At 47.2% G+C, this 20,839-nt stretch overlaps 1 protein-coding gene across 18 annotated transcripts in view; it reads right to left on the minus strand.

The window, feature by feature from the left end:
* Positions 1-15,298, minus strand: part of ZMYND8 (zinc finger MYND-type containing 8) — a 123,707-nt gene extending 108,409 nt beyond the window's left edge. For 8 of the 18 annotated variants that reach the window (XM_057528727.1, XM_057528726.1, XM_057528725.1 and 5 more), the window contains exons 1-2: positions 14,006-14,064; positions 5,453-5,523 (exon numbers count right to left, since the gene is read on the minus strand). In XM_057528727.1, the coding sequence (XP_057384710.1) occupies positions 5,453-5,523; positions 14,006-14,040 (106 nt within the window). In that variant the 5' untranslated portion in view covers positions 14,041-14,064. Of the gene's footprint in view, positions 1-5,452; positions 5,524-9,318; positions 9,658-13,054; positions 13,126-13,659; positions 13,818-13,842; positions 13,884-14,005; positions 14,077-14,295; positions 14,546-15,211 lie in introns of those variants that run through there. The other 10 variants (XM_057528728.1, XM_057528724.1, XM_057528709.1 and 7 more) reach the window with 7 other exon arrangements.
* Positions 15,299-20,839: the final 5,541 nt, after the last annotated feature.

The following is a 20,839-nucleotide window of genomic DNA, read 5'->3' on the forward strand; positions in this document are numbered from 1 at the left end:
TGACTGCAATTCCCTGTGCTGTACAATATATCCCTATTGCTTATCTATTGTATTTTACACATAGTAGTTTGTATCTCTTAATCCCATACCCCTATCTTGCCCCTCCCTGCTTCCCTCTCCCCACTGAAAATCACTAGTGCTTTCTATATCTGTGAGCCTATTTCTGTTTTGCTATATACATTCAGTTGTTTTATTTTTTTAGATTCCACATATAAGTGGTATCATGCAGTCATTGTCTTTGACTTATCTCACCAAGCCTAACATTCTCTAGGTCCATCCATATTGCTGCAAGTGGCAGAATTTCATTCTTTTTTAGAGCTGAGTAATATTCCACTGTGTGAGTGTGTGCACGCACGCACGTGTGTACACATATATCTTCTTTAACCCTTCATCTGTTGATGGACACTTGGATTGCTTCCATATCTTAGGTATTATAAATAGTGCTGCTACAAACATTGGGGTGCACGTGTCTTTTCAAATTACTTTTCTTTTTTTCATATATATACAACCAGGAGTGGAACTGCTATAACACGGTAGTTCTATTTTTAGTTTTTTGAGGAACCTCCATACTGTTTTCCACAGTGGCCACACCAATTTACCTTCCCACCAACAGTGTACAAGGGTTCCCTTTTCTCCACATCCTCACCAACACTCATTATTTGTAGACTTTTTGATGATAGCCATTCAGACAGGTGTGAGGTGATATCTCATTGTTGTCATGATTTGCATTTCTCTGATGATTAGCGATGTTGAGCATATTTTCAGGTGCCTGTTGGCCATCTGTATGTCTTCTTTGGAAAAATGTCTATTCAGGTCTTCGGCCCGTTTTTTGATTGGGTTGTTTGTTTTTTTGATATTCAGTTATATAAACTTTATATATTTTGGATTATACAATTCTTCATTAACTACCTCCATGCCCTCTTCCTGGAGGCTGGAAGCAGGGAAAGAAGCAGAACTTGGTGAGTAGGGTTTCCACCTGATAGGCTTATCAACAGGAGCTCATCCCTCCTCAACTGATTCTAATCATGGCTAACATTTCTGAGCACTCGCCATGTCCCAGCACTGTTCTGGGTGCTTTGCACATGTGAGCAAGTTTAATCTCAACCATAATCCTCTATTTTTATCATCCCCATGTACAAGGGGAAACTGCGCCACAAATACAGCTAGGCAGAGGGCAGCCAGAATGCAAACCCAGGGAGTCTGACTCCAGAAGCCAGGTTTTCTTAAACCTCCATGCCATCCTGCCTCTCAAATGGGAGGGAGAGGTTGACCATGGGGGTGTAAGGCCTGGAGAGAGAAGGAGCCTAACACTGTAGCAGAAGAGACCATCAACAAACAAATAAATAGAAGTACAAGGTCATGGACAAGGGCTTCCAAGAGCCTTTCAGAATGCCACAAATGTTCAACTACCTTGATCTGGGCCGTGGTCCCACAAGTGTATACACGTGTTAAAGTTCACCAAGCTGAACGCTGAATGTAAGATTTTTAAGTATACCACAAAACGGTAAAGAATGGCAGATGGCAGGAGCCGCTTTCTCACTGTGGGAGTGGGAAATTACAGATAAGTAAGGAGAGAAGGCTGGAATGATCCATGTGGTAACGGATCAGAACTGGAGACAAGTGTATGAACTCAATTTAACAGAGATACAGATAGAAATATTTATAGATGTGTGTACATGTGGGTTCCTATACACATATATATGTTTCTTTGCTCGGTCAGCTGACAGAACCTAGAAGCAAAGACACCTCAGCAGCAATAAGCACATCCAGCACCCAGATCTTGGTTTCTAAGGCCATTCTCCAATAACAACCAGGGGCCTTGGGCAAAATATACAAGATGAGCCTAGAGCATCCTGCAGTGCCAGAAATTAAGAAAGTGTTCAATCAATCAATCAATCAACCGACAATGACGTCAAAGGGACACAGGAGCCGACTGAAAAGTGCTCCCAGTGGCCAAAGCTAGAACAATCTGAACAACAAAATAAGTAATACAAAACCCAAAGTATAAAACAGTTGAGTCCTTGCTGATATAAATAAATAAATGGCTGAACAAATAAATGGGAGAAACAAGACAAATCTCATATAGAACAACATGAAATAATTTATGTAGATACTCTGGCCTTCGGGAGCTGGACCATGGCTCCCCACACTTCCTAAGTGTGGGCCGGGCACCGTGACTTCCTTCCAAAGAGGAAGGGGAGAAACCTGACAAACACTCCCCTGGCCAAGTGATCAAGGTCAACACCACCAGTGATAAATCATGTTCATAATATATACCCTTGATATGATGTGATGGAAACGGCCCTTTAAGGTCTTCCTCTCAAAAACCCATAATTCCGGGCTTCCCTGGTGGCGCAGTGGTTGACAGTCTGCCTGCCAATGCAGGGGACACGGGTTCGAGCCCTGGTCTGGGAGGATCCCACATGCCGCAGAGCAGCTGGGCCTGTGAGCCACAGTTACTGAGCCTGCGCATCTGGAGCCTGTGGTCCGCAACAAGTGAGGCCACGATGGTGAGAGGCCCATGCACCGCGATGAAGTGTGGCCCCCGCTTGCCACAACTAGAGAAAGCCCTCGCACAGAAACGAAGACCCAACACAGCCATAAATAAATAAATAAATTTTAAAAACCCATAATTCCGGCCTACTCCAATCCAACCATGAGAAAAACATCAGATAAACCCCAAATGAGGATCATCCTACAAAATACCTGACCAGTTTTCCTCCAAACTAGCAAGGCCATCAAAAACAAGGAAAGTCTAACAAACTGTCACAGCCAAGAGGATTCTAAGGAGACACGACAGCTAAATGTCATGTGGGATCCGGGATGGGGTGCTGGAAGAGAAAAGGGATCTTAGTGGAAAAACTAAGGAAATCTGAACAAAGCATCCAACTTTAGTTGGTAATAACACACCGATTCATTAATTGTGACAAATGGACCAGACCAATGTACGGTGTTAATAACAGGGGAAAAACTGTTAACTCTGTGTGTAACTATGTGTGTGTGCGTCGGGGGGGTGGTATAGGGAACACTGCACTAGCTTCACAATTTACCTGGAAATCTAAATCTACAACTGCTCTGAAATTAGAAGTTTATTTTTAAAAACATAACAGAAAATGATGGAATGGCTCCTGTGGATAGGGTGGCCACTGAAGGCCTCCCTCAGGAGCTGACGTCTGAGAAGGAGCTGACGTTTGAGAAGCTGAGATGAGAACTAGGCAGCAGGACCCAGGGCGGCGTTCCCGGCAAAGGGCCCCCAGGAGAGGACGGGGAGGGGAGGGAGGCTGGGGAACTCAAGTGGGGTCAGGTGCACAGAGTGTCTGTCACAAGGTAAACAAAAGTGAAGGAAGCTGAAGGGGTCAGGCCAGGCAGGTTGGTCACAGTCACTTCAGACTGGAGCCTGAGGGCGCTGGAAGGTCAGTGGAGGGACTCAGCAAGATGAGATGTACCTGATGGAGTGTTTTTCCAAGATCGCCCTGGCTGCTGTCGGGAGAGGATGCGGTGGGGCAGATAAGGGATGATGATGACCCCAGAGAGGTCCCACCTCGGACAGCCCAGAGACAGAGGGTGAAGGGCTAGGAGCACCCGGGGGTCTGCAAGAAGACAAGAAGCGGGGTCTCCACGCTCAAGGGGAAGAGAAGAGGGGTCTCCACACGCAGAGGGAAGGGCCTGAGCTGAACAGGCCTCCTGCTCTGGCTGACGGTCCCCGATTCTGACCCTTTTGGAGAAGTCTCCACAACGGGGCTCCAGGAGGGCCTTCCAGGCACCGAGCGCTCAGGAAGGAAGCACCTCCTTGGAGTCCGAGCCTCAGTTCGGTTCGATCCCATTCTACACTTTCTACCTGGGAGACATTACCACTCGGAGCCTCGGTTTCCTCAATGGCAAAATGGGAACACCACCTCCCATCTCTTGCCAGGTAAGAAAAGGCTCCTGGACCCTACAAGCACAGCCTTCATAAATGCCGCCAGCAAGTGTTACTTATACAGAGTAAGCCCAAGGTGGAAGGAATCTTAGAATCTCATCTGACAGCCCATTTTACAGATAAGAAAACAGGGGCAGAGCCAGAACGTGTCCAGGAGAGCGGCAGAGCAAGGACAGCGAGCCCGGCTCCCAGCTCTCGTTCTCTGGGCTCCCTTCTCCACACTTGATTCTGACCCCAAAGCGGGGGGGCGCTGAGACACGCTTCCCCATCAGCAACTGTCTCCAAACACCTCTTGTTCAGACTCCCCCGTGGCTCTCCTCACCATCAGAGGTGCTGCGGGCCCAGCCTGGGCTGGGGGGGGGCGGCTCTGGTGAAGGGGAGCAGCCCTCCGACTGGGCCCACCCCCCCCCCCCCGCCACCAGGCACCGACCACCCACCCGGACAGCCTGGCCTGCCCACCTGAGGGGCCTCCCCTCCTCTCTGAACCAGGCCCAGGTCCCCATCAGGCAGGTCAGGCAGCAACAACGGCCAGCCCCTGCTTCCCAGGTCACCACCGTGCCACCACTATCTGACCCTCATCTTTGCCCACAATGACACGCTGTCTTATCAAAATCCTCAAAAAGCTCTGTGGTCTCAGACGACTTTACGGTGAAGCTCTTGGGCTGGATGGGAGTCTTTCTGGCTGAGTCTGTACTCACCCTCTGTCTAGTCCTTCCTGCCTCCCCCCAAGACCCCAGCACAGGTACTCAGCGACTTGTTGAAAGAATACCACCACCGTGGTACAACAACTAAGTTTGGAGATGAGCATTTTCATCAACCACAGAGGTGAGAAATGTTCCCGCAGCTCATTTCTAAAAGCACCCTGAAGGCAAATGTGAGTAACTGCTTCCTTGTGGGAACCCTCGTGAAATCTCACACAGACCAATCCAAAAGTACCAATGCCTCAATTAGAAGATCCTTGAGGAGCTCTAACACAGGATTCTGAATAGAAGCACATACCACGTTTACTCTGATTTGCACAATTCTGTCCTACATGCAAACACTGGCCCCAGCATTCCAGGAAGTCCTAATGTTTCCCTTTAATCTCTAACCAAGACCAACGTTTTCCAAGGAAGTGGGTCACCTTGGTTCCACCTCTGCGATTCCAAAGAGGCCTGTTACTGAAATCAGAAACCTAGCAGCGGCTGGAGGCTCCAGTTGCTTCTAGAACATGCTTTAGTTAAATTGATTCCCGAAAGTCACCCTGCAGAGAGCTAGCCAGCCGCCCTCTGTCATGACACTCACATGTAAAATTTACTGTCGGGACAATTTCCGACAGGTCGGAACACCTACACAGACACGCCAAGGGAAAGCAAATCAAAAGGAGATTTCTCTATAAATGAGGTTCATCCATCAAAGGTGCCAACCTCTCAAAATCGGAGGAGTGTTAGAGCCTCGACTCGTAAGCCACACTTCACTGCACTGAAACAACAAGAAAAAGAAATTCCAATTTCCTCCTCTGCTCTGGCTAGATAATACGAGATTTTTACTTACCTTTGGAGCGAGTAGAGATATCCATGCCCTCCACCACCTCCTGTTCTGTTTTTATTTCCTCTTCAGCCAAGCTGAAACAGAGCAAATTATGTTCATGTTTAGGTAGACTGAGAACTTGCCCCATGGGGGCGGTTGTTTAGAAGTTTTAACAACAAACCCACATTTTTCAGACAATCTTCCAAGGGTAGGGGGAAAGGAACCCACACCTGATTTCAAACAAAGTGTTAAGAGTCCTATAGGAGTGTTTTTAAACACTAGCTTGTTCTTTAAGTCAAATTACTATTCCAGTTGTCATGCTATTGGAAGATGCAAAAAGGTTTTTTTAAGACACAATTACAATCTACCCCCGTGGACCAACGAAAACCCACCCTTCAAGTAAATAAATTTCTCATTGTTAACACTGGGTTCAGGTTGGAGGTGGTTTTCGGGGTACCCAGAGTTCAGATCTCTGAATTCTGCAAGGCAAAGAGTATCTTCCCAGACCTCCTGGCTAAATCTTACTATTTCCCGATGAGGCAGGAACATGAAAAAATATATAGGTTAAGCTACAAAGTAGAAAAATATGCTCAGGCTAGAAGCAAAAGGCCTGGTCTCAAAACATTCAAACCACCAGCACTTAGCCCAGGAATTAGGATTGGGGTCTCCACACTCCCAACCCCTGGGATATTTCCTCTCTGTAGCAGGCATGGCTTAGAGAAAGCATTCAGCACTCGTTTGAGCTGTGACTAATTACCCCCACCACAAAAGTGGAATGAGGAAGGATTATTTAAAAGACAGGCTGAGAACTGGGGGTTGGGATAAGAAGCAGGGGAAACAGGCCCCTCTGCTGGGCCATCCATCAGAATCTTCTCTCGCTCTCTCGGCTGGAACTCCCCGCTGAACAGGGTGCGGGCCATTCCCTATCTTCCCCACGGACATACACACACCTCTCAGGCCAAGCCAGGAAAGTTCTGCTTTTCTAAGTGCCAACAGTTTGAGGTGCTGGAACTTTCCAGGCATTCGGCTGATGACGAAGTGATAAGAACCTGAGCAATTATTCTAGATGCAATTCCATCGGACTGTGTTTCAACAAGAAGAAATGGGTGCATCTCCAACTGAGATGGCTGAAATCTTCCACCTGGAAGACTCAAAAACCAGGACGGGGGTGGGGGGGGACACTGAGTAAGGCAGGAAGGATCAGAATGTCCCTTCTGTGTTTCGTGGTCTGAGACTGTGACAAGACAAAAAGTAAGTCCCAAAAGGCCTGGAACCTCAGGGTCAGACAGAGCTGCGTTTAGGAGAGTTCCGTGTTTGATGGGACTAGATAGAAAGGGAGAGATGAGAGCTGAGAATTAAGTTAGAAGAACTTAGAGGCCTCCAACTTCACTGGTCCCAGCAGAGAGAAGAAACAGAAAGGCAGCGTGCTTTTAAATCAGAATGTTAACACATTTAGGTCTCTGATATTGAACCCCGTTGACAATTTCATCCACACAGCCTTTGTAGAGAACGCCTGGGACACAAATCACCAAAGAAACAGCAGACATGTTGTCACAAATGGTTTTCATCAGAAGACATTGCTTCTGAAATTTAAACATGTCGCTAACGTGCACTAATACAACCGTGATTTGTGGCAGGTGATTTTAGCACTGATACTTTTTACTCCAACTTAAGAGGCAAACAATCTCAACTCAGAAACACACCCTGCCTGCGACATCCCCAGACTGTCCAAATGGATACTGCTGATGGTTTTTTGCTTGGGGTGATTGGAAATAAATTTTAACAGAAAGCCCCATGCGGCCCCTTCAAAGAGGGGGAGATGGTCAGCTTCAAAAAAACAAACAGCAACCCTGATCTTTCCAGCAACTAGAATTCTGCTCCCCTCTCTAGCATGAAGTATGTGAAATCCTAAACTTCTTGAAACCGATCCCATATTTTGAGTGATGGAGAAAACGCTAATCTGGGATCCAACCAAAATGTTTGGTAGTGAAAAGAAACAATTATGCATTACAGACTCCCCCAAACCCACTTGAAGGATTTCTGCAGCGCTGAAAACATTCAAAGGTGTATTGATCATGGAGTTGGGGTGCATTCAAGAGAACAATTATTTGGCTTGTAACAGCCTAGAGGAGGCTGAATACTTCAGGCAGGAAAGCCGCTGAGAGGCTAAGAAAATGCAAACTAGCGATGGGGTGGCTATATGCTGCTGAGTTTAAGATAATTCTGGAGCAGAAAAGAGGGAAAAGAAAGTTAAGCTGTTTTATCTTTCCAAGTATTACAAAGTGGGCACCATAATCACCTAACTTTAGCAATAGCACCACCAGGATTTAGCCAAGGATTTGAAGGACAACAATTTCAGAAAACCATCTTTTTCACAGATCAGCAAGCCATCCTTTCAAAGAGAACCCATGCATGCACATGCATGCACACATATATACACACACACACACACACACACACACAACTTGTATTTGACTAAAGGAAATTGCAATGTCTATGCATCTAAAGGAAAGAAATTTTTAAAAACTTCATTTACAAAAGCAAAGACCAGAATGCAAAATTAGTCATTTTGAATAGCCACATCTAAAGGGACTTCCTTTTTTCTACACCACTGATCTCATTTTTTTTTTTTTTTTTTTGGTTTAGTGTTAAGTACTAGTATGCTATTAGGGAAAAAAAAAAACTATGAATATTACATCAAAAGTGGTGGTGAGAAAAGATTTGTACCTGTCTGAACGCCCCACAGATCTTGGTCAATTTAGGTTAAGAACTGTTCAGTCATTTGGAGGGAAAAAAAAACAGTCAAATAATAATTGTTAAAAAGAAAAAGCAGCTGCGTCTGAAGAAAAGACTTTGAACTCTCGTCATTAACACATTAAAGTCTATTAGAAAATACACAGCATTTTTCCTTCCATATCTGCTAGCTTCCAGCAACCCCAATTATTTAAATCCTAAACAATGGAACAAGCAGCCCTTGTTTCAAACTGACATTACTTTTTTTTTTTTTTTTTTAAGGTCAACTGGGGAGGCTGGGGCCTGCTAAAGGAAAGGGTAAAACTAGCTGAAAATCTCACCCCAACAGGACAATACACCATCAACTAGTTGTATACATTGTATGTTCCCACCACCATCACCTCTTGCACTCACGGTTCCCCTAAGTCACTTGCCCCTGGATTTCACAAACTGATACATTTCAGGCAATTAAAGAAGAAATAACAAGCGCCTGCACGTACAACCAAGACCATCCCATCCCGTCCCAGAAAGAATAAAAGATTTCTTCCCCAATGCCTGAGCAAGAAAACCTCTGCTTACTTCTTCACCTGCATGCACTGGAAAAGAGCAATTAAAAGTTGCAGATGAACTGCACCTCCAGGATGTTTTAAGCCTTCTGATTTTTAATTCTGAAGACTCAAGGCTGGTCCGTAATTCCCAGGAATCCCATCCCCTCAACACTTCCAGGAGAGAGAGAAAAGAGAAAACATCTAGTTTGGACAGAAAACTGCCTGGAAACACAATGCCCAGATATTTCTTTTCCCCAAGTGCCCCTACTATTTGACTGTTAACCAAGAATATCTAACCCCTCTAGAATATATAACCAGCATGCACAAGAGTCTGGGTCTACAGCTGAGGATCATCATACAGCAATTCAAGAATCATGCAATCATTCGAAAGGACTTTTCCTTCAGCTTTTTACTTTCATTCAAAATACCAAAGTGGTCCAGGCTGTAAGAAATATTTCATCCCCAAGACACAAACATCTTTCCTCTTCTAGATCACAAAATAGTGAACATCAAAATCAAAACACCATGCTGCCCTAAATCTGCAATTAATTTCTTTAAAAATTGGGGGGGAGGGGAGGGAATGGTTAGCAGCTTTATATAAGCACTCACCTAAAACAGGCAGAGTCATCGGTAGCTAAGCTATTTATGCAGGATTCTTAAAATGGCGTCTGGCAACACTGCCTCATTCCTGTATTGAAGCTAAAATGGTAGCAGTTTGTTCAATAGCTGTAGCTCTTGCTTAAGCAGCCCTGCTAGTTTCAAAGCCACCTTCCTAAATATCAGAACTAGGAAAAGCTCAACCAAAGGACACCAACAACCCAACGTTTAGAAGCTTGAAAAAAAAAAAATCTGCAGTGACAGGGGGAGTTTGTGAAGTCACAGGTTCCTAAGGAAAACCCTTCCCTTTCAGATCCTGAGCCTTCAACGTGAGGCTCTAAAATGAGGCCCCCTTGCCCTCGAATTAGGTGGGTGGAAGGTGAGGAATTAGGCAGCCCTGTGGCACAAAGTGCAGACAGACAGGTGTCTGTGCAAACAACCGAACTGTTAAAAGGGCGCAGGCTGGGGAGGGGGAGGAAGCCCATTCCCCCTTTCTGGTAGATGAGAAACCAGCTCTGCTTCCCTACCAAAGAGGAGCTAGGGAAAATGAGAAGTGCTTCCAGGGCAGCAGGCATGTGAAGGGCTGCACCCCAGCCCGAGGCCAAAGTCAAATAAAAAGGCTGTTTAATAAGCCTGAAAACGGCCACCAAACACCCAGCCAGTCCTAAGACAGTTAACATCAAGGAAAGATAATCCGAGTCTGCAGAGAAGAAACAACAGGAAAACATCGCCCTTAGCCAAGGCGCAGGATACTCACAAATTAGATTTTTGTCCACCCCCAACAGAGCCCTCAAAATTAACCATGGGTTTGGCAAAACCCGCTTTCACAGGCCAAGCTAAGAGCCTCATAGTGGATAATGTAATTTACTGTTACAGGTCTGCGCATGGCCTCAGAACTCTCCTGGTGCTGCGGGTGGAGAGTTTCAAGGTGACTGTTTGTGAGCTTCAGGAGAGAAAGGAGGGCACAGTGCCCAAGGCTGCACCAGGGCAAGGACGGGGCAGCTGGCTCCCGGCCGGCCGGTAGGTAGGTAATCTTGATGACGAGGGACAGGCCGGCAGCCCAGCTTGCTGCAGTGCTGCAATGGCTCCTGCCTGCTTGTTTATCAGTAAGCAGAGTGGAGTGGAGGGGGAAGGGCATACATAGCCTTAGCAACCTGAAGCCAAGGGTGAATCCTTCCTTCTTTCTGCCTTTGAGAGCAAGAAAAGGGCTGCTACACAGATTCCCTTCCTCCTCCTCTGCTGTGGGGTGGCCAAGGCACTTTTGCACGTATCTTTCTTTTCAGGGTCAAACCAGAGGCAAAGCCAGACCTAGGGCTTCCCAGCTGAAAAATGTTTGTGGCCTCTGCCCAGGAGAGAGAAGGGGGGGAAAGGAGGCAAAAGAAACAAAGAGATCACACATGTGAAGTGGCTGGACTTTGGAAAAAAAGAAAAACCTACCTTTGCCTTCAGGGTTTTCTGGGCTGCTGTCACCCCCTCCCCTTTTTGAAATGGTGACTCATTTCCCCCCCCCCCCTCTCCTATTTAAGACCTGAAGCCATTTCCCCACTGTTCTCCCGGGAAAGAAAAGGGGGAATGTTTTGTTTAAAAGAAAAGGGGTAACAAGAAAGAAAGAAAGAAAAGAAAAGAAAAGAAAAAAAAGCTATTGTTTTCATCCCTAATTTATAATCCAGGAGGCCCCATTGTTTCTTTCTTTCTGACTCAAATCTTTGAGCTGTTAATTATAAAAGTAACTGGACTCAGCTCCAGAAGGCAAACCACGTTCCTGAGCAGCAATTAGAAAAACTCTGTAGAAAGTTTACTGAGTGATTATATATAATTAATTCCTAGTTACAGACAGAACACTGACCATTTTCTGGAGCTAATAAAAGCAGTCACTCCCGCTCCCCCACACGAATGCCACTTAATTTCCCAAAGCAGAAAGTGAATCCATCCTGGAGGGTCTTGAAGGAAAAAAAAAAAAAAAGGAGAGGAATCAAAAGCTCCAGTGTGTCTGTGTTTGTTCCTTGCAGCTGTACATCCTCTTTGGGGACTGAAGAGGCAGAAGGAAAAAGGAAAACAGCCCAACGTTCTGTTCCTCCCTCTGCAATTTACAAACGTGGCAGAGAGAGGACCATCTACCTTGATGTAAAAAAGAAAGGGGGGGGAGGGGAGATGCCCTAGGCATGGAATGTAGGAGACGCTTCAGCTCCGCGGATGTGCTTTTCCTAAAAGGAACAAAGATGGTAGAAATTTCCAGAAGGCCCGCTCTCGGTCCAGCCACTGCAATTGTCAATCTGTAACCTTTCCTCCAAGTCTATTGGTTCAAAAGCTGGAGAGAGAAACCCCATTGGGCTGCACCGTGAGCCTGCACTGCTGTCCCTAGCTAGTCCTGCTGCAATGCAGACATTTATTTTTTTTCCCTCTGAGTGAAACTGGAAAACAATGCTACCTTGAGAGCCATTAACTTTTACAGACTCATGTTTGGTGGTGCCCCCAGGACCAGAGGCAAGTGGCTGGCTTGCTCCAGGGCTGAGAACTTGCTGGGCCTGCACATCTGAAACAGATCTTGGCTTTGCAAACCTGTGGGAGCCATTTTAATGCAAGCTTTTGGAGGACAAATGCCTTGCCCTTAGGTTTCCTTCCAGCCCAACAAATGCACCATTATGCAAACACTGACGGCACCAAACCAGGAGTCTTGTGATTAGATATTGCTTCCAAGGAGGCCACAAGAACCTCAATATGTAATTTCCATTTACAGCCAGGAGATAAGAACAAAGAAAACAGCTAAAGCCTCTGAACTTTCTTGTGTGGGGTAGTAGCAGGCAAGCAGTTCAGTTCTAAGTATGTTACATCATTAACGGCCTGTCCTTTTACTCTAAGAAGCTGGCCTGTCTTGCAAAGACTTCTCAGCTTAGAATTGGGTACATTCCTCATTATTAAATGAGCCTTTTTCCAACTGGTTCTCAAAGGTGGGTTGCTGGACACCGGTTTAAAAGAAGAAAGATTATTGACCATAAAGTTGGCATAACACAGCAACCGAATATACTTCCAGCATTTACAGTCCTGCTGGATTGGTCTCCAGGCTGGAAATTTATGCAGTGAACTTCTAGGGAAATTCTGAAGCAAATGCTAAACAAGAAGCTACTTTTGTCACTCTGAAGGTCTAGCTGCAGCCTTAAGAGATCAGGAGAAATGTAAAAAGTGAGAAATAAATCAGAAGTAAAGGTAAGTGTGCATATACAGATGTGTGGGTCAGGCTTGGAAAAAGGCCGGGTCTGTTGTGTACTGAGTCCTGAATCAAGACCAAGTTTGGTGGTGGGTGGGATTTTTACAGACATGTAAGTATCTTAAAACATAAGGACTCACACCACCACCCCCAGCTCCTCCCCACCCCCCATGTTTAAGGCTCTGTGACGCTTAAGACCAAGCAGTTTCCTTACATTTCACAAGCAGATCACCTACCCAGAGTTTTCTATCTAATATCCAAACAATCCCAATTCAAGGTCTCCAGTCCAAGTCACAATGAACTGAACGTTTCTTCCCTGAGGGTAAACAGGAAGTATAATCTTCAATCCTAGCCCTAGGTTATCAGGAAAAACAGTGGATTCAAACAGTCACCTAAAATCAAGACACTATGAAAAAGCCCTCCTTGGGTTCCTGCTCATAAAAAGCCCCCAACGGCTGGAGCCAAGACCCCCTGTTACAAACAGACCCCAAATGTTCGCCAAACTCTTTATACATGGTCACAGAAATGGATTGCTTTACTTACCCAACAAATGTTCAAGCAACCGTCTCATTTTTCCACAGTTAAGAAGAGAGAACAGGCTGGCAGATTTGGGACTTGATCAAAAAGGAAATTTTTTTAAACAGTTACACGGGATTATTAAAAACACACACAACAACAACACAACCCAACCACTGAATATGGAATGCTGTCATGAGCCACAGACGTGATTTTATTTCCTCTGCACTCTATCACACAGGAGGACAGAGGATGATACAATGTAAAAAAAAAAGGGAAAGGAAAATGAAAACAAGGAGAAAAGATACATGAGTCCACTGAAAACCATGCAGGAGGAGAAAACTAAGGGATTCCAAAAAAGACTCCTCAGATTTATTGCAGGATGTTGTCCAACATCTCTCCCCCACCCCCCCTCCTACACTCCCCCCCCCGCCCCCCATCCCCATCCCTACTCCAAAAACTTCCTCCAAAGCCTAGAAAACACTTTTCAGAAACATTTGCAGGCTGCAGGCTGGCTTTGCAGAAGAACACTCTGTATCAATAGAAGTCAGGAAAAAAGGCTGAACAATGTAGTTTCAAGTGAAGAAACCCTGTAGGAAGAGAAAAGACCATGGGGAGACACCACCACCCACCTAGGCCCCAGGAGCTAGGATCTGTCCTTAGCACTGCTCTGCTGAGGGCTTGGTTCTTTTGCAAACACACGTCCTCTCTGGTCAGAACTGAGTCCAGCCTTCCCAGCACCTCTTTGGAGAGGTAAACTTGCCTGCTTTGCTGTCTGCCATGAGCTCTCCTTGGAGGGGAGCCTGCTTGCTTACCTTCCATTTTCTTCCCCCAGCAGGCATGTGACACAAGAGAAGACAAGAGTGCAAGGGGGAGGGGGGGGGAACTGCTCAGAGAAAGAGAGAGAGAGGGAGAGAAAAAGAGAGAGGAAGGAGGGGGGAGAAAAAAAAAAAAAAAAAGCTTCTTTTTTGGCAATACCAGGATCTAGCTTCACACTCTTCTAGAAACACCATGTCCTGGTGGAAGAAAAGGTGTGCCAGGCCCTTGCCAGTTTGCAAAACCGAGCTCTGGCTAATGGCTACTTAGCCATGTGACCCAAGAAAGCAAAAAAAAAAAAAAAAAAAAATCTCTCTAAACAGTTCCAAGTTAACCTAAGTGCTGTAGGGGTGACTGTGGCACAGCCAGCCACAGAGAAATCACACTGCTCGCCCACAATGCGGATGTCTCAGAGGGAGGGGGAGAAAAGATGGTTAAAAAGTCGAGCTTACCTCTGTGGATGCATTGTTAACACTGTGTAATGTCAATACTTATAAAACATGGAGGACAGGCTCCTAGTTCTCACAGAAAAAGGGTTTGGCACTTCGGCTTGATGATCTGGCCGCCTAATAAAAGCTCATCCCCGATTGGCTGCCCCGGCAAATCGGAGTGTAAGGCGGCCCCGGATTGGCTGAAACACTTCCTGAGCGATTATCTTTGTGAGGCTCTGGTGAGCAAGAGCCATCCTGTGCATAGAAAAAGACAGGCTAAGCTAGGCCTTTTGCAGCAAGAAAAACTTAGGAAAGGGGCCCTCAGACGCCCTTCTCCCACACCCTGGCCAGATTTCGCGGCACGAGCAAACCAGTGCAGCCAGCCTGACCTGCTCCAGCAAAGCCCGAGGCCCAGAGGCCACAGGCAAGAGAGTTTCGGGGGTGAGCTGCAAGGGCTCACCCTCATCTGCCCCCACGGAAACGGCTCTCTCGCTGGGAGGAAGGCTGGCTCTTTTCTAGAACAATCCAGCAGAATGTTCTCCCCACCACCCGCGGGGGGGCGGGGAAGTGAAGCCGAAGAGCGGGGAGGCCCAGGAAAACAGCCCAGGGGGCAAGAGAAAGAAGAAGCTGGAGCCAGGCCTCTGAGGCAAACCGGACGGGCCAGGCGAGCCCCCCCAAGTCACTCCAGGGCAGCCCTGGCTTCCCAGAGGGCAGAGCACTCGGGCTGAGAGGGGAGGAGGGGAGCCAAGTGGTCAAGTTTGCATCGTCATTATCAAAATGCCTCCTGGACAAAGCAGACCAGAGAGCCACTTGCCTGCCCCAGCCCAGAATCTAACCTGTCGTCACCCCACCACCCCCAGCCAGAACTCAGAGGAAAGCCAAAATGGGTTCCTGCCTCCCTGCCAGGATGCCAGGGGGCCCCCCTCCCCATCCTTACCCTAAGAAAAGCCAAAGGCGCTCCTAGCAGGCCACATGCCTAGATCTACAAACTTCCCTTCCCCTCCCAGCCCCCTCCCCCAGCGCTGAGGCCTGCTAAACCTGTCAGTTAAACAAAAATCTGACTTCCGTATTAGTCTGCGATGGCTTCAGCTTCCTGCCTATTAACCCTCTCTCAGACTCTGGGCCTGGCTGGGAAAAACTAGGCCCTGAGAGCGCAGAAAAGGCCTGTGGAAAAATACCAGCGGCAGCTCTCCCGGCAGATGCAGAAAGAGAGAGAGAGAGAGAGAGAGAGAGAGCCGCTGTCTCTCGCCTTGGCTTCCCAAGGAGGCGTGTACCTTCTGAATCCAGGGCATAGGCAGTGCCTCTCGGGCTGAGAAGCCATTTAAATCCAGAGGGAGAAAGAAAGATGTCAAACTCAGCCAGGGAACAAGAACCCCCATTATTAGTCAGGCCTACACACCCACTGCTTAGACCTTCCTGCCACACAACCAGCCCTGTAAGGATGTTCCTGGGAAACTGGGCCCTCGGTGGCAGAAAATCCCATGAGCTTTGTAAGGATTCTTGCTTAAATTTATTTCCACAGAGAACGGCTTCTTCGGGTCCCCAAAGGCAGGTGGAACAGCTATTTCACACACAGCCCTACCCCACCCCCATCTCTCTGGCACTGCTCCCCAGTAAAATATTAACTACTGTTGCAGAACTGCTTATAATTCCACCCATTTCAATAGTATTAGGAGGTCTTTGCCTGTTTCCTCTGTCAAGCTGCCTTGGTCGTGGGTCTGTAGCCTGAGAAAGAAAAAGCAAATCCAAAAGGATCTTAAAGCATCTGTGCTCACTTGCTGCTGCTTTTTTTTTTTTTTAAAGACAAGGTGCTTAATTAACAAGTTTTTTTAAAAAACAGTAAGCGGGAACAACAGAAGCTAAATAAAACACCATTCTTTAGAGGCTGGAGAAAGCTTCCAGAGGTGACACAGCCATATGCCAGGAGGTAAAACTATGGCCCAATAAAGTCTCCCCTTCTCCTCCTAAAATTAGGACTCGTGGGCTTTCTCATCCCACACGGTTCGTTGCCACAAAGAAGCCACAAAGAAAACGGTGGAGCTGAGGCCCTGCTCACCCTGCCCACTCCCACGTGGACGACAGATGCCCACGGTGTGTACATAAATTCCTCCTGGCTGGGAACTTCTATCAAACAGGAGCAAGCCAGGAATCCAAGCACCCTGTACCGCAGGGGCAGGGCCCAGGCTCTAGGAAAAGGGAGGGGATTCTGTAGCCGCTGTTGCTGAATTTTAGGCCGAGGAGGCCGGGACGCAGGGAGGGACACCTCCACCACCACTCGGTGGCCTGACAGAGGTCCAGCATTCAGGACAACAGGCCTGGGCCTCACCAGAAGGGAGGGGCCTCCTCTTCCTGGGGGTAGAACCACGTACGGGGAGACCAAACGGGGGACAGGAGGCCAGAACTAATCAGACCGCGCTCTCCCTCCCGGCAGTGCGGGCAGCGGCCCAGCACCACCATCCTATAAGGGATACTGTTTGTGTCTGTTGGTGCTGCTTTGGGGAGGACAAACAGGACGACGAGTTTGTGGCGGATCTCGTGTACAACTACCTGACCGAGCCCCCGAGGAAATAAAATACAGCGCTGGTTGGCGTGTTGGATTTTAGCCCCGGATTAAAGCCGGTTGCATAAGCAGCTGCCGCATCCTACCCCTCCGTCTCTCCCTCCCCCTGATCACTTGATCACTTGAAATGTTTTCTGGGGCAAAGAGCAGGAAGCTGCCGGCTTATTCTGGCAGCTCTGCTCTGTTTGAGGAATGCTGTTGGCATTCAGGTAGGTCTGAGGTTATCTAGAAAACAGCAATTCGGCTGGGGACAGAGACAAAGGTATGGTGGCAGATGGAATCCTGGGAGGGACACGGATTGAAAAAGGCTGCCCAAGGCAGGCCTACTAAGGGCCAATCCTGGGTTTGATGGAATGTGGCTGATAAGCAGGGAATAAAGAAAACCAAATGTTGCTGGCCTCAATCTAGAGATTGCCCCTCTCAAACCCCCACTGCAGAGAGTAGCCCCAGCAGCTTCTGCATGCCTGACACTGGCTAAATCAGCACTTTACACAGACTGACTCCATTAAGTATGGAGCATTGTTAAGAGAGCTGGAACTGAGCCCAGAGAGGTGAAGTGAGCTGCCCAAGGTCACACAGCAAGCCAGTGCCAGAGGTCAGACTTCCAACCCAGCGACGACTCCACATCCCTAAACCCTGTACTTTTGCCTGCCTCTAAAGAAAGAAAGAAATGAGAAGCCGAACTAAGCAGAGCAGAAACAAGGCTAAAATCTACTAACAGCAACTGCATGATCTGTGTCTTCTTTTAGGAGCTGGACTCCTTCAAGAATGTTTTAAGTACTGAATGATGAACCTGGGAGATCTTTAGACCAGAATCATTCAAAGGCCCAGAGAAGGCTCCTCTCTCCCTACAAACCTCCAGCAAGATGTCGAGGGGGACACTTTGCCATCGCTAAAATCAGGAATATAAAAATTCCTTGAAATCAGTGGTTCTCAACCAGGGGTGGTTTTACCCCCCAGGGGATAGATGGCAATGTCTGGAGACTTTTGTGTTGTCACAACTTGGGGGGGAGAGGTGCTATTGGGTGCTAATGGGTAGAGACCTGGGATACTGCTAAACATCCTACCGCACACAGGACGGCCCCCAGCAAGGAATTATGTGATCCAAACGTCCACTGTGCCGAGGTGGGAAACCTTGGCTGAAGTCAAAGGAAAAAAATCCGACCATTGTGCCTCTGGATAGCAAAGCCAGCACAGGCCTAAGTAAGCAGGTTCCGTGGTGATATGAATAAGCCATGAGCTAATAAAAATAGATTAATATGTGTCTCTCAGTATTTCCAGGAGTCAGAGAGAATCTGGGGATAGAATCTGGCTGAAGGAAGCCAGACAGAGTGTCTCAGTGATAAAGCTGGCCTCCAAGGAGAGCAAAGGGCTGACCCCAGCCCCCTTCCCCAGGCATCTTACTGGCCGAGGCCTGGCCCCACTGAAATGGCCCGCAGCCAGGCCAGCAGCCAGAGCGGCAGCCTCGGCAAGCTGCATCCCAAGATAGTCTGTTCGGCTGACTGTGAAAATAAGCACACTTGGAGTTATCTGCCTTCAGTGAGCAACAGGCCTCTCTGTCCGTTACATGAAACGGCCGGGACTGAGGCCGGGAAGTGTCTTAAATATCTTGTTTTGTTTTGTTTCCTTTTGGCCAATTGGAACAGAGGCCAACTTCGGGCACGGTGACAGAAGGGCTCACCTTCAGAACACGGAGCTGACCGAGTCATGTTACAGCCACAGAGAGGCAGTTAGGACTCGTCCCTGCCTTGGAGAAGAGGTGTCCTCTAGAAGATTTTTTTATGTTGTTTTGTTTTTTTTCTTCTTTCTAGGAGGGATTGGCAGGATTACGCTAATGGAGAAAGGAGGGAAGGAAGGGCAGGTGGAAAGCGGGGAGGAGATGCTACTTGACCATCAAGCAGATGGCGGCAGTGTGGGTGGGAAGAGATGTAAGGGACGCAAGAAAACACAAATCAAAAGGAAGAAGAGGGACTCCCCTGGCGGTCCAGTGGTTAAGACTCTGCGTTTCCACTGCAGGAGGCGCAGATTCGATCCGTAGCCTGGGAACTAAGATCCCGCGTGCTACGTGGCGCAGCCAAAAAAAAAAAAAAAGAAGATTCGGGACCTCCCCTGACCTGCTCTTTTTATATCTGAGCAATTACCATTATGGAAAGAAGCACACATATTTATTTGCTCTGTTTGTTTCTGTCTCCCACGAAACCAGTGCTGGTGTCTGGAGACATTTTAGGTTGTCACATCTGGAGGAGGGGTTGCGGGGTGCTACTGGCATCGAGAGGGTGAGAATCAGGGATGCTGCTAGATTCCCTACCGGAATCCCACAGCAGAGAGCTAGCCAGCCCCAAATATCACCAGAGCTGAGGCTGAGAAACCCTGCATTAGCCTGAGACCTTCAACAAGGCAAAGACCTGGTCTGAATCCTTCACCATTGTGCTCTCGGTCTAACACTGCGACCGATATGTGTTAGAGCTCAATTAAACATCATCTCCCACCTGGGTGGCTGCACCTTTCTCCTACCTGAGCCCCCTGCTTCTGCCATTGCAAACGTGTGTGCGCATGCGCGCGCGCGCACGCACGCACGCACGCACAGAGAGGCAGCCAGGAATCCTTGTAAAACAAGTCAGATCTGGGCTTCCTGGGTGGCGCAGTGGTTAAGAATCCGCTTGCCAATGCGGGGGACACGGGTTCGAGCCCTGGTCCAGAAAGATCCCCCATGCCGGGGAGCAACTAAGCCCGTGTGCTACAACTGAGCCTGTGCTCTAGAGCCCGAGAGCCACAACTACTAAAGCCCTCGAGCCTAGAGCCCGTGCTCCACAACAAGAGTAAGCCACTGCAATGAGAAGCCCGTGCAACCCAACGAAGACCCAATACAGCCAAAAGTAAATAAATAAATACAATTTTTTTTAAGTTGTGGTTTTAAGAAAAAACAAAAACCAAAAAAACTTTACAAGAAGGATAATGATAAATACTGATAGCTACCATGTTCCAAGTACTGTGTCAAGTACTGTTAGAAGCAACTTACATGAACTAACCCATTTACCTTCAGAACTCTGTAAGGTGGGCACCATTAGAATCATCAATCCCATTTCCTAGGTGATGAAACTCAGGTAGGAACTATTAACAGTCCAATTCTACTAAGAAAACTTCTCTTCCAGTCTCTTCTGCCTCACTACTCACCCACTCCTTAATGCCTTTCAATTAACTATTTACTCAGAAGTCACCATGCCAACAGTAAGGGAGTAGTTAGAGACTTCCCTGGTGGTCCAGTGGTTAAGTCTCCGCGCTCCAAATACAGGGGCCACGGGTTCGATCCCTGGTCAGGGAACTAAGATCCCACATGCCACACGGCACGGCCAAAAAAAAAAAAAAGATAATAAGGGAGTGACTAAATAAACATGGTCCTGCTACACAAAAGAATACTATGCAGCTGTGAAAAAAAGAATCTGGGACTAAAAAAAAACGAAACAGAAACAGACTCATAGATACAGAGAGCAAACTGGTGGTAGCCAGAGGGAAGGGGGATGGGGGGATTGGAAAAACAGGTGAAGGAGATTAAGAGGTACACACTCCCATTTATAAAATAAGTCACAGAGATGTAGTGTACAGCATAGGGAATATAGTCAATAATTGTGCCGTAACTTTGTATGGTGACAAATTGTAACTAGACTTATCGTGATGATCAATTCACAATGCATGTAAATGTTGAATCACTGTGTTGTACATCTAAAACTAGTAAAATATTGTATGTCAACTATACTGCAATAAAAATAATCATAAATGATTTTTTTTGGCAGGTTTTTTTTTTTTTTTTTTTTTTGGCAGGGCCACACGGCTTGTGGAATCTTAGTTCCTCAACCAGGGCTTGAAGCCGGGCCACCGCAGTGAAAGCGCTGAGTCCTAACCACTGGACCACCAGGGAATTCCCGTTTTTTTTAATCTTAAAAAAACAGAATCTGGGAGCCCTTTTATGGAACAATCTCTAAGACATATTGCTGAGTTTAAAAAACA

This window comes from Balaenoptera acutorostrata, chromosome 15 (assembly GCF_949987535.1).
Source record: "Balaenoptera acutorostrata chromosome 15, mBalAcu1.1, whole genome shotgun sequence".
Classification (NCBI taxonomy): domain Eukaryota; kingdom Metazoa; phylum Chordata; class Mammalia; order Artiodactyla; family Balaenopteridae; genus Balaenoptera; species Balaenoptera acutorostrata.